The sequence below is a fragment of the Schistocerca piceifrons genome, chromosome 3 (genome assembly GCF_021461385.2).
Source record: "Schistocerca piceifrons isolate TAMUIC-IGC-003096 chromosome 3, iqSchPice1.1, whole genome shotgun sequence".
NCBI classification, from domain to species: domain Eukaryota; kingdom Metazoa; phylum Arthropoda; class Insecta; order Orthoptera; family Acrididae; genus Schistocerca; species Schistocerca piceifrons.
Window position 1 is genome coordinate 703657509 of NC_060140.1, and position 13448 is coordinate 703670956.

The window sequence follows — 13448 nt, forward strand, 5'->3', positions numbered from 1 at the left end:
TTCATTACTATCACGTAGGAAATGCGCTGTTTGGTTTTATGCTTACTTCATGATTTTTATTCTTCATTTTGCTCTTATTCATCCCATGTACAACATTATTACATGTGTTGATGTAAAGGTAATTGTAAACAGTATTATTTTGAAATGTTTGGAAACATTGTTAACATTATAATCTCCAAAAAAATACGAATATGAGAGTATTTCATTGTTAGTATGAAGATTATTATTATTATTATTATTATATTATTGCTACTTTTTATTTCTTCTACTGTCTATCTAATCATTGTCTTCAATCACCATAAGTACAGAAACACATTACCTTATGCCGTGACGTCATTGTTAATTTCTTCTTCGTTTGCTGTTGAAGTTTTATACACCTGAGGCAAAAATTACATCATCATCAGCAGCAGAAAAACAATGGTATCCCATTGACACACATTCCTTCACCGCAAACAAAGTGGTAAAATCATATTCATTAGCCTGTTCTGTAATTTCTTTGAGATCTAGTAAATGGTCAGGTGTGGAATATGTGCTTCAAAAGTCACCTTTTTCCTTACTGAATTAAAATTCAATGTTTCTTCTGTAGAGTCGGTGGTAATTTTTGTGCGTATCTTGTATATTAAAGAGAAAAGACTGATAGTTCTGTAGTTGCATATTTCTTGTCTGTTTCCTTTATTCTGAAGTATAGTAATTAGAATATTATTCCAGTGTTGGGGAATTGTCTTTCTGCATAGACATTCTGCAAACAATTTAGCAAGTTCCTTTTGCATTATTTATTTCTTGACTTGTACAATCATACTTCTGCAGTTTTCTCTGTTGTTGGTTGCTATGCCCTCTTAACTGATGAGGTGTGATGTACCTCCAAGGCCTGGACTGCCACTGTATATTTCTCCAGCAAGGCTATGACTTTCAAAATTGAAGCCCTGAAATCAGATCCTCATTCCCTGATATCCTACACACACACACACACACACACACACACACACACACACACACACACACACACACCATCTGCTGCCACCTGCAGTTGCCCTCCTAACCTCTGCAACATTCTTGTCAAACCATATTTCTACCTTTAGGTTCCTATTCCAAAATCATGCATACTCTGTATACCTGCCTTACGCACCCACTCACTGTCATCTACTCCAGCCCCAAAATTGGTAAATCCTACAGTATCAAAGTCAGAGCAACTTCAAAAATCATATATGTGTTTTATCAAATAATGATCATAATTTAGCTGTCAAAGTACATGAATGGGTGTAGAAGAACTGTCTGCCTTGAGACACCCATTATCCAGTTGCTGAACACAATCTGTAGCATGACCCAAAGGACGTGAGTGCATTCTATGCCAAACAGGCTATTTATAATCTCACACCTGATACTAGTTTCCCTGAACTCCAGAGGTGTGAACTTGACATCCAACATACCCTCCTGGACTTCACCTCCATTTACTCATTCCCCCCCCCCCCCCCTTTCTCTTTCATAATGTTTTTTTAAAATTTATTATCAGATTTCATTATTTTTATTATTATGTTTACTTTTTAGAGTTCTGTGCCTCAGTTGTTAAAAATGGAACCCTTATAGGATCACTTTCTTGTCAGTCTGTCTGGGTGTCTGTCTGATCGTTAAAAATCATTGTTCTCAGAAACAGGTAGGCGTATTAAGTTGAAATTTATGTCACATACTGAGGTCTATATTCCTTTGATGGTATAACAAACATTAGATCCAAATCAATGCAGTCAAAAGATAAGGCTATTTATGACACATATTTTGATAACTCATCAAAACCTATATGATACTTTAGTTTATCACTTTGATGAAACTTGGCAAGAAGCAAGATTTCACAGTACAAGTAAAGGAAAGAAATCTGAAAATTGTTAATTTGTAATTATATCCCACGAGAAAGTATTTCTTTTTTCATTTGTTACATGACGTCAAACTTGAAATTAAAACAATCGGTAGTTCTGCACTCAGGCTGATTTTGTCGCAATGGTAAGAATCAAATCTCAGGTGAGAAATGACTTAATTGTGCGTGTGACACATTTCGGAATTTATCCACCATCATGTAGCCAGGAGCTGTTACTGCACATAAATATGACACAGAATAGTCTTCAAATGTTTGTTTCACATACAACTTGATGCTTCACAGACAACTTGAAATGCCATATCTATGTCCAGTATTTGCTCCTGGATATTTGATGATGGATTAATTCCAAAACATGTCATATGAGCAATAAAATCATTACTTGCCTGATGTTTAACTTTTGCCTTTGTGACCCTGTCAGCCACAATGGATAACTGCTGACTACAAAATAGTGGTCAGCTGCCTCCTGCATGACTTTAATGTGACATTTATATTATTGAAATTCAAACATTCTCTAAAAGCTTGGAATCCCCAGAACCAGTGCCTTGCCAGTATCAGTGTTGATAACCGGTTAAGATGCTCGAGATTGTCAATTCCCAGAATGGATGAACTGTCAGTATACATAATTAAGTTTGTATGAAACCCTCAGTGTGCAAGTCCTTCTCGCATCTAGTCAATTTTTTACCTTCCTTCTCTTCCCTCCCTTCTCTCTTCTTATACTTGTGTTGATACAACCTTCATTTTTTAATATGGTAAACTAGTTTTGTGATTTAATATGGTGTACCCTTATTCATCGTGTTCATAAATACTAGGGCTGCTGAAAAGCAATGCCTCTGCATTTTTTATGCTGTTCTCCATACTAGGTGAGGTATTGCATGTCATTATTATATGTCTGCTACTTGGTCAGTATTCCCCGTTCAATGACCCAAGTTGCAACCCTCGGCTGCTGTAAGGCTCCAAATTGTAGCATGTAACATGGCAGTGTTTGATGTAATTATTTTGGTGTGTGAGAAACAGCATGCTATAATTGAGTTTTTAACTTGTAAAATCTTGCCTCCAACTGAAACCCATAGAAGTTTGAAGGCTTTTTACGGTGATGATTGTTTTGACATCAGTACTGTACGACATTGAGTTATTCATGCTGATAATGAAGGAAACGGTGGTACTAACCTCAATGTGCATGAACAACTCAGAATGGACGACTGCTTATGGTAGCCAACAAGACTCATTGTAACGGTGTTGATGAACTCATCAGAGAATGTCATTGATCATTCTCCATACAGTCTTGACTTGGTCCCATCAAATTTTCGTCTGTTTCAAAAGTTAAAGAATGCCTTTGATGACATCACTTTGCCATTGATGAAGCACTTTGAACAGAATTAAGGTTGTGGCTCCATCAACAAAGTCAAACATTCTACAGTGACAGTTTCAACAAATTATGTTGAGAAGTAAGTATTTAGACATGAAGAATAAAGATGTAGAATCTTAATAAAGTTCATTTTATTTTGAGTGTTTTTGCATAAAAAATTTGGAGCCATTACTTTTCAACATATGCTCATAAATTCATTCTTATCATCTACATTTCAGATTTCAGTTTTTGAGTCTCTTTTAGTTTCACGTGTATTTTTACTTTGCATGCTACAAGTACATGAGCACTTAAAACTTCATACTGTTGTAATATGTCTCACCCTGCACCATTTCTTTATTGTTTGATAAAATGTTTCAGTTTCGCTTTTAGTTCCATTTGGCTTGCCTTCCATGCAACGACAGTTCTATGCCAGAAATTTGATTCCGGATCTGTTGGTCATAGATTCTCAATTCCAGACCACACAGTGTTCTGCTATACATCTCACTCCAAAGGAATCTCGTTGATCACTGATGATTTATTGATCCTTACTATATATTTTTCACTTTTCAATATATTATGGGAGTAACAGTGATCAAAGTGTTAAAAATATTTATTATCAAATAATGTGAAAGGAAAAATATATATTTATTATCAAAAACAGTCTTGATCACAATTTATTTATTACGGTGACCGGTTTCGACCACTACTGTGGTCATCTTCAGACCATATCTACTTCTCTTTTACTGTGGAACAACATATAGGACTTCATAGCATTCACTACAAAACTGCCAATCACAATATTGATTCATTTTTACAGATGAAGCATGAATTTATTGGTTAGAAAGGTTGTGTAATGAAAAGGTAGACATTCGATAAACTGCAGCATTAGTTAGGCTAGTGTGCTGTGAACCCTTGCAGTCTTCAGATTCCATTCATTGTTGTCATTCCTATGCAATATTTGACATTTATCATTCACTTTGCACGAGATTTGGAGCTGTAAAGAGGATGATACAGTGCCTCCCATCCAAAGTGCTGTAACAGTATTGTCCCAACAGCTCAGAATTCAAATATCCACCTGGGCATCTCGATTTTACCAAGCGAGGTGAGATGGTGGTTAAGTCATTGGATCCCCATTCGGGAAAAGTAGGTTCAGTCCCTGTCAGGCCATCCAGACTTAGATTTTTTGCAATTTCCATAAATGACTTTCCTCTCCATCTTGTCTTATCTTAGTATGTGCTGTGTTTGTTATGAAGTCATCTACATCTGCATGACTACTCTGAAATTCACACTTAAGTGCCTGGCAGAGGGTTCATTAAGCCACTTTCACTCTGTTTTTATAGTGTTCCACTCTCAAACAGCATGTGAGAAAAACACCTTAACCTTTTCCGTACGAACCATGATTACTTTTATTTCATTGATCAGTTCTCCCAATGTAGGTGGCTGTCAACAAAATATTTTCCCATTCAGAGGAGAAAGTTGGATGATTGAAATGGCATCAAAAGATCTCACCACAATGAAAAACACCTTTGTTTTAATGATTGCCACCCCAACTTGCATATCGTATCTGTTTCCCTAAGTCATCCAGAGAATTGCTAAAATGATGGTTAGCAAGAACATGCAGTTCCTGTACCCCATACTTCATTAGTCCACCTCTTGTCTGCCTTTTACCAACTTTTTACGATCTCTTCAAACCATAGTAGCACGCTGTCATGATATATCTGTTGAGGCTTGGGTCAGATTTTCCAGTTCAAGCATTAATGCCTTAGTGCATTGATGAAATTAATATTTGGCCCAACCTAATTGCTCTTTCAAGAAACAAATAGTACAAGTGCTATACTGTAGTTTGCACCACTGTTCAAAACAGGAGAATTTTTTTGGTTTTTCTCAATGTCTTTCAATAGCACCACTATCAACAGTCTTTGAAATGGCTACTACTTTTCATTTAGTTTGTTTATAATTAAGTCATTTTGTTCATAACCTATATGAAAGTACAATATATTTGAATGCTGAACATTGCTTTGATAGTTTACGATGTGTCTGAATTCCAGGGACCCAGTTCTTGTGTTCCCTTGTGATGCAAGTCATGTGACTTGTCTGGAATGTTTCCAAACATATTGTGCATCTAGACTGCGTGATCGTCAGTTTTGGTCACATCCTGAGTATGGATACACACTACCTTGCCCAGCTGGTTGTCCAAATTCCCTTATCACTGAAGTTCATCACTTCCACTTACTTACAACCCAGCAGGCAAGTAAAAAAAAAAGTTTCTGTCTTTATAAAATATATATATAAAAAAACCTAGTGTCACATGTTTTATACAGTCACAATAAAAAAGGTTATTTTTCTGCATGTAACACACCTGATGGAGCATCACTTTTTCAAAGCAGTGATAGGTTCAACATACTATTTTGTGCTACGTGGAATAAATATACTTTGAATTAGATAGAAATATTTGAAAGTGACTGTGGAAGGTGAAATATGGCATCCCTGACGAGACACAGTTGAAATATGGTTCCTGGCTAAGACACAAGTTGAAAATATGGTCACTATTTTTATTTACTTAAATTTGCCATGTTTCGTGACAGTACCTTTTCCGTTAGACGTTTGCAAGGCGATATTAGTCTTGGCTTCAGTTGTCTAAGTATGATTCCACAATGCATCTTTGTCGGTTGCAGAAAAGACGTGGTTCAACGTGTTTGCCTCATTTTGATGTTTCAAATACCATTTCTTCAAATGAATTTCTTTTTTTATAGTTAATACAAAAAAAATAGTAACATAATTCAAAATTATTTATCACGGCGACCTTCACATAGTTCTTCCGTCAACACACACCAAGAGTTAGCTGCCGACTGACTATAGCCAAAGACGACTCCAACGTCAAAGATATTTTACACAACACACAAGCTTCCACTTGTAATCAGTCTCTTTGCTAATCTTCGATACATTTTCTAATAGTAATCAATATGCTTTCACTCTCAAAAACAGAAGTAAATTAACATATAATAAGACAAATTATAATAAATTCTGACAAAAAATATAAGAAAACATTTACAATTCGGTATCGACAAATACGGTAAAAAAAAAAATCTCCCAGATCCATTACAACTGCTCCCCAGGGCTTGTGTTGTTATGGACATATACAACAAAATCGCGACCACACTCAGTGATGGATCTGAATTACACAATTAGTACATTAATGATGCAGTCTGATAACCTCTTCCAAATTTGGACTCTTTGAATCTGTGGACTTGTTACTGGCTGTTGTTGCAATGATACTTCCCCATCAATCTCATACAAAAAAATTCAAGTAGAGAAATTATTTGACATGACAAATATACATGGTATAAAACATACATGAAAAATATTCTAACATCCAGCATACAGATTGAAAATAATAGGAAAGTAAAACTCATTTCCTAGAATAAGATTTAAATTTTTTTTAAATATCAATGTTAATTTCATTATGCTTACATATTGTACAGTAAAAATGATACTGGACATATATAGTGTAGTGTTTTTTTTTTTTTACTTTGATTTTTCTTTTAATTTTTTTTACTCATGGGTTTTTTTGTATATTTTTTTATTTATGATTTTCTTTTTAAAAAATTTTTTTACTCTTTTTGAGTACAGCTAAAGATACATCAGTATTATCTAAATTTTCTGCAATTATTTATGTACACTTGCCTCTCTACTACAATATTACTACAAGTCACATTCTTGTGAAGAGTACTTTTGCTCCCCACAACATCAGTATAAACAATAATAAACTGCTCATATATCATGAGGCTTTATCTAAAATTGGTTTTGAAACTTATACCTTTGCATGCATGTCCTCACATGCATGCCTTCACCCACAGGGAAGACTTAGCTTCCAAAAATTAGAAAAATTCAGAAATGCTCACTATGGAGACTTTTTTTGTAAAAAAGTAAAAATAAGTCTTTCTCTCATTCTTTGTTACAACAGTGTTTTTTCATCAATTTCAATTAACATGTGACTTCAAATTATTAATTTATACATGCAAATATACATACTTGGTTGTACAGGTAGTTTTGTTCTAACAAGCATATTCCAGTGGAGGACTTTTGTTTTAGATGATAATAGGTTATTTAAATTTTGAAATTATGATTTCTGTTTATATACTTTTACTCCACCATCTTTTTTCGAAACCACTACTAGAGGATTATTATATGCACTGATATTCCTTTCTATTATATTACATCCTTCTATCTTTTTCAGCTCTTTCTCAACAGCAGGTCTTTTTGATATTGCAATACTGTATGGTTTTATGAAAAATGGTTCATGAGGTTTTACCTGAAGCTCACACTGATAACCCTTTACCCTACCAGGTAAGTCAGTGAAAACATCACTGTATTCCCACAGCAGATTTTCTAACTGTTGTTTTGCTCCCCAGAAATTTTCAAATTTACTAAATTCCCAAATTCAACTTCATCAGTATCAAATCTATGAGTTTCAATATTCTCCAATCTATTTTCTTTTAGTAAATTGATACTGTCAAAATTTCCATTACTCTGATCACCAAGTGTGTTCACAAAATTTGTCTGAATGTATTCCCTTTCACTAGTTTCTATCAAAAGTTTTCTTCCAACCCAATCAAATGCTGTATTTACTTTTACTATCCAATTCATACCCAAAAGAAAATCCTCATTAAATTCCTGAATTACAAAACATCCATGTGTGAACAACTTGCCTTCAATTAAAAATGTCACTAAAGCCTGGCTTTTTACCAATTTACTGCTCTTCCCAGTAGCACCTTTTATCTTTACCCCAACAACTGGCATTTCAACATAATCTTTCCCCACTTTCAATTTCTTGCTTAACCTTTCAGATATTCCCGAGATCTCACTTCCTGTATCAATTAAACATTTACCAATCCATGACCCAATTTGAACTTTTATATAAGGACTGCAAAATTGATCACTTTTCTCAGAACCTGTATCCTCATGTAATAAATCACTTTCAATTTCCCCGAACCTATACTTATCAGAATCATATGGTATATCATTACATGTATTATTTGTCACAGTTATAAAATTTGCACAAGATACAAAATTGTCATTAGTACTCTCTATTATCTCAAATAGCCAAGAATTTTCATCCAAATCACATTGTATACTATTGAAGTACTTATCCTTCAGCTTTTCAAAAATAAAATATCTCATCTTTTTCCACCACTCAGGACAAAGAGTTTCACATACATTAATAAGCATCTTTCTAAAGTTCTTGTCAAAAGAAATAGTTTCACTGTTCAGCCATATATTCATAAGAAATGTGTGTGTGTATCATTAGTATCTGTAAAAGTTTCACTTAGGCTAGAAGTTATACATGTGTCATCATTATTTGTGTAGTCAGATTCTTTACCAACATCAAAATTCACACTTTCACCTACACCCAGCTTGTGAGCCTTATTCATCCTGGTAACATCCCTGGGAATTTCTATAATATTCTCACTATTTAATCCATTTTCAACCATGTGTATACCCAACTCCCTATTTAAACTAATGAAATACCTTTCCTCAACATCATCATCAATACCATTACCATCATTATCAACTTTATCATCAACATCATTATCATTACACATATTCAGGTCATACACATTCAAATTATCCCCCAAAATATAATTTCCCCTTTCTAAAGTTACCAGATCCCTTTCACCAACATTTTCATTCTCACAGCATGCATTCTGTCTTTCATTCACACACATCTCTGAACTACTACAAATTACATCATCTGACAAAGTGTTGTTCTTTTCTGCCCAAGTGTAAAACTCTGTTAAATTAAATGAATCACAATTACTTTTATCTACTGTATATTCTTGTGTACTGAAAATTTTATCTTTATCAATATCATCATCATTTTCCTCTTGAAATTTCTTCAATAAGTAACAACTAATGACCTCATGTGATAGCTTAGGTTTGGAACTGTCATGTTTGGGTTTATGATAGTCACATCCATTGGTCCTTTCATCATGCTCACCTTCTGCCTCAACCTTGTGGACCTTCAAGGGGGCGTCTACTCATTTTTTATTTCCTGAATTACAACTGGTTCCTGTTTGAACTGCTGATTGTGGTTCTGCCAATGTCTCTGAACAACATTTCTGTTCCCATTGATATGCCAAACATTACCTGATTGTTGGTAGTTTCTATTGTACTGATCTCTAACAAAATTTCTGTGATTTTGATCCCTAAAGTGTTCTCTATTTTGTTGATTATTACCGCGAAAATCATGTTCTTGTTTTGGATAAAAACTATGGTCCTTCTTCTGAAAATTGTTATATCCCCCTGAATTTTGACTGACGCCATGATAAATGTTTTGTTCCCTTTTTTGAAAGTTGTGATTTCCCCAATTTTGACCATTACCTTTCTGAGTAAACCCACTGTGTGTTCTTGTTGTTACCCTATCCAACTTTTCAATATAAGTGAGAAACTGCTCTACCTTACTATCAGGACAATGAACTAAACTCAACTGCATTGCTGATGGCAATCTTCTCTTTAAGGTATCAATTTTGATCAAGTCATCCAAAGGTTTTGTTAAATGAATAAGTTTTTGAAGTTCACTTTTGCAAAATTGTTTCATGCTCCCATCTGATTCTCTATAGTTTCTCCCATTCAAAAATTCACTTTTGATTCTAGTTTGTTTAAGATCATCCCAAAAATTTTCCAGAAATTTTGATTCAAATTCTGAAAAGGTCATCCCCAAAGTTACAATCTGGTTTGCCCAAGTCAAAGCTTCCCCTTCCAAGAATTTTTTCACAAATTTAATTTTCGTATCATCTGGTAAGTGAGGTAAAAAACACTCCTTACAATACTGTATAAAATCAACGGGATGTAAGGGCCCATCTACCGAAAAGTGCTTCACTGGAATATTAGATACAAGATTGCATGTGTTGACATTGTGATTTTTGCTTTGAAATTCAATGTCAAAACCTTCAAGTTTTTCACTAAGTTCTCTGACACATTTTTTGTTTTCTAAATCATTGCACTCTACTTTTTTTTCTAGAGTAACCAAACGATTGTCAGTTTCTTGTTGTACATTTTTAACTAAAACTTTTGTATTCTCATCCAAATTTTTAATTTCCCCTTTTATCTCATTAAAATCAATTACATTTCTTTCCCTATCTACCAGTAACTCATTTTTACAGTATTAATTTCACCGCTCAATTTAGCATCAATTTCATTTACTTTTGCTTCCACAGATTCAATTTTTTCCTCAACACTGCCAACTCTGTTCGAAAGATCACCCACTTGGGTATTGACTGCTTGGACTTGCAACAAAATGTTATCAATTTTTTCATCCCAGCAAGTCTTATTGTCGTCAACTGATTGTTTAATTTCTTTCGTGAAATTAACAAGAAAACTTTTTAAATCAAATTGATTGGTTCTTTCTGTTTCATTTGACCTGTCCTGATTTTCGAAGTCTATTAAATTACTACTTTCTACTTTAGGCACAATACTCTCGAAAATCTCATAAGTCATTGTGAAGAACAAAAATTTATACACAACAATACAAAACAAGATAAAAATATTGTTTTAACAAAATACGAGGGTTTCGTGACTTATCTGGAACACTCTTCTACTGCTGCAAAACCACGTTTTCCATCCATGTGATTGTTGACTGAAATTCGTGAAGTATTTTCTTCTTTCGAAAATTATATTTTTTTGCCGAAACATTTCTTCTCCAAAACTTTTACTTCCCGATGAACACAAATACTGTAACACACGTTCTGAAGAAACTGGTATTAACACACAAAAATTTTCTTCCTCGTAGCACTGTTGAAGATCTCGTGTACACAATATCCTGGCTACAGTCCCCAGTTGAAATATTGTATCCCGGCTGAGCCCCCAGTTGAAATATGGCATCCCGGACGAGACACAGTTGAAATATGGTTCCTGGCTAAGACACAAGTTGAAAATATGGTCGCTATTTTTATTTACTTAAATTTGCCATATTTCGTGACAGTACCTTTTCCGTTAGATGTTTGCAAGGCGATATTAGTCTTGGCTTCAGTTGTCTAAGTATGATTCCACAATGCATCTTTGTCGGCTGCAGAAAAGACGTGGTTCAACGTGTTTGCCTCATTTTGGTGTTTCAAATACCATTTCTTCAAATGAATTTCTTTTTTATAGTTAATACAAAAAAATAGTAACATAATTCAAAATTATTTATGACGGCGACCTTCACATAGTTCTTCCGTCAACACACACCAAGAGTTAGCTGCCGACTGACTATAGCCAAAGACGACTCCAACGTCAAAGATATTTTACACAACACACAAGCTTCCACTTGTAATCAGTCTCTTTGCTAACCTTCGATACATTTTCTAATAGTAATCAATATGCTTTCACTCTCAAAAACAGAAGTAAATTAACATATAATAAGACAAATTATAATAAATTCTGACAAAAAATATAAGAAAACATGTACAATTCGGTATCGACAAATACGGTAAAAAAAATAACATCTCCCAGATCCATTACAAAGGGTAAATCCCCATAATCAGGTGTCTTTAATATCCTAATTACATGGTGGTGGTGTGACATTAAGTTTTTACTTTTTGCGTACTTTTAGCCATGTGCCAGTTTTGACCAGACAGTGTAATTTTGAGGAAACTTATAAGCATGTGATTAACTTTCTCATGCATTTTGTGTGGAGGTGAAATATTTTTCAGATTGTCTATTTACTCTTAGTTGATACAGTTTCCTAAGAAGCGGTCATACCACTTTTGTAATCACTTAATTGATCAATAGATGCCCCTTCATTTCTTCTGATATACCACTAATTTTTCAGAAACTGTCAGATGCATTTGTTTACATTATGTCGTATGTTATTCAAACAACGTTACTTCAAACAACTGATCGTGCTTTGGTCAACAGCAGCATTTAGCGTAATGTTCGTACTGATGAGCTACATTTTAAGTTTTCAAGACTGCCATCCTGAAGCTACCTGTAGAAAAATAGCAAGGTTTCACGCTCAGTATAATCAAATCGTGGGAGGAGAATATGTTTAGTATTGATTGATTCTGTTAGGTCTGTATATTCACAACTCTGTCAAAATTCATTTGTTCCCATTCTCTGAGCAAAACATCCACATCATACCTTGCGGAGCTACTTTACGTGTATGCTGATACTGTCTATTGATAATGAGGATTTGGTTATCAATTTCCTCCTACTTTGATGTACATGTGTAATTAAAATTGCAATATCATTTCGAATGCTGCTGCATGGAGTAAAATAATATCTTCGTAACAGAAATACCATACTTGTTAGGCAGATGTAAGGTTTCCTGGAAGTATTTTGTGAAAGCAGTAATCAAGGATAGTTACTATGCAGTGCTTGCAATATTCTTCTTTTTCTTGGGATGTATTATGGCTCAAAAAAACTAAAAATCCCCCCACCCCACTCCATTATTAATGAACAGGTCAGGTCAGAGGGAGGCAAGGACATAACTTCCTCCGATTGGGCTTTGTCTGTTAAATCATAGTGCTTTGTGGTACAGACTGAAAATAGTTTTATGTTAAGTTCAGATACTACCTTTAAACCAAGTCCTCCTGCAGAAAACAATTTCAGGTTGGAGGAAGGTAGTTCTGTAAGAGGCGATCAAAAAGTTTCTGTTTGAGGGCGTTGCTGCATCATATATTCTGCAGCATATACAGGGTGATTCGCGAAGATTTGAAAATATTTTAATATGTTATTCCACAAGTAAACTAAACAAAAAAGTTCACATAAACATAGGTCCGCAAATGTTTAGTTATGGAGTTACGGCTAATAAAAGATTTTGCCTGAAATTTAGCAAATTCGCTAATATTAAGCAATCGAAAAACTGTATGAGGTTAAAGCAAAGCATGATTTCCATTTATTTTGTTGTTCTTGATCTGGTGAATCTAATAAAACATGTCCCAGATGTGTATCTGCAGTAGTTTCCAGAACATCCACAGAAGCAAAGACGTAATTCTGTAAAAATTTTATTTTATTAAGTACTTCGTCCAATTTGTTTTTTAAATTCCAGACAACTGCACAAAGTTTTCAACAGAAGTTGTAGAGAATTTAATTTTGGAAAAATGATGGTAATAATGTTAACAGAAACTGTATAAATGTGTCAAATAATCTGCTTTTATTAATGTCATACCACAGGTAAATTCTTGTTACTATGTGGTTTCACTTAAATACATTGTTGTTATTATGTTCTTTCAATGAACAAAACAGAAAACTAACTCG

General features: G+C 34.2%; 1 protein-coding gene across 1 annotated transcript in view; it reads left to right on the forward strand.

Annotated features, from left to right (window-relative positions):
• Window positions 1-13448, forward strand: part of LOC124788237 (E3 ubiquitin-protein ligase parkin) — a 64498-nt gene that overhangs the window by 20303 nt on the left and 30747 nt on the right. The window contains exon 5 of the mRNA XM_047255420.1: window positions 5261-5459. Coding sequence (XP_047111376.1) covers window positions 5261-5459 — 199 coding nt within the window. The remainder of the gene's footprint in view (window positions 1-5260; window positions 5460-13448) is intronic.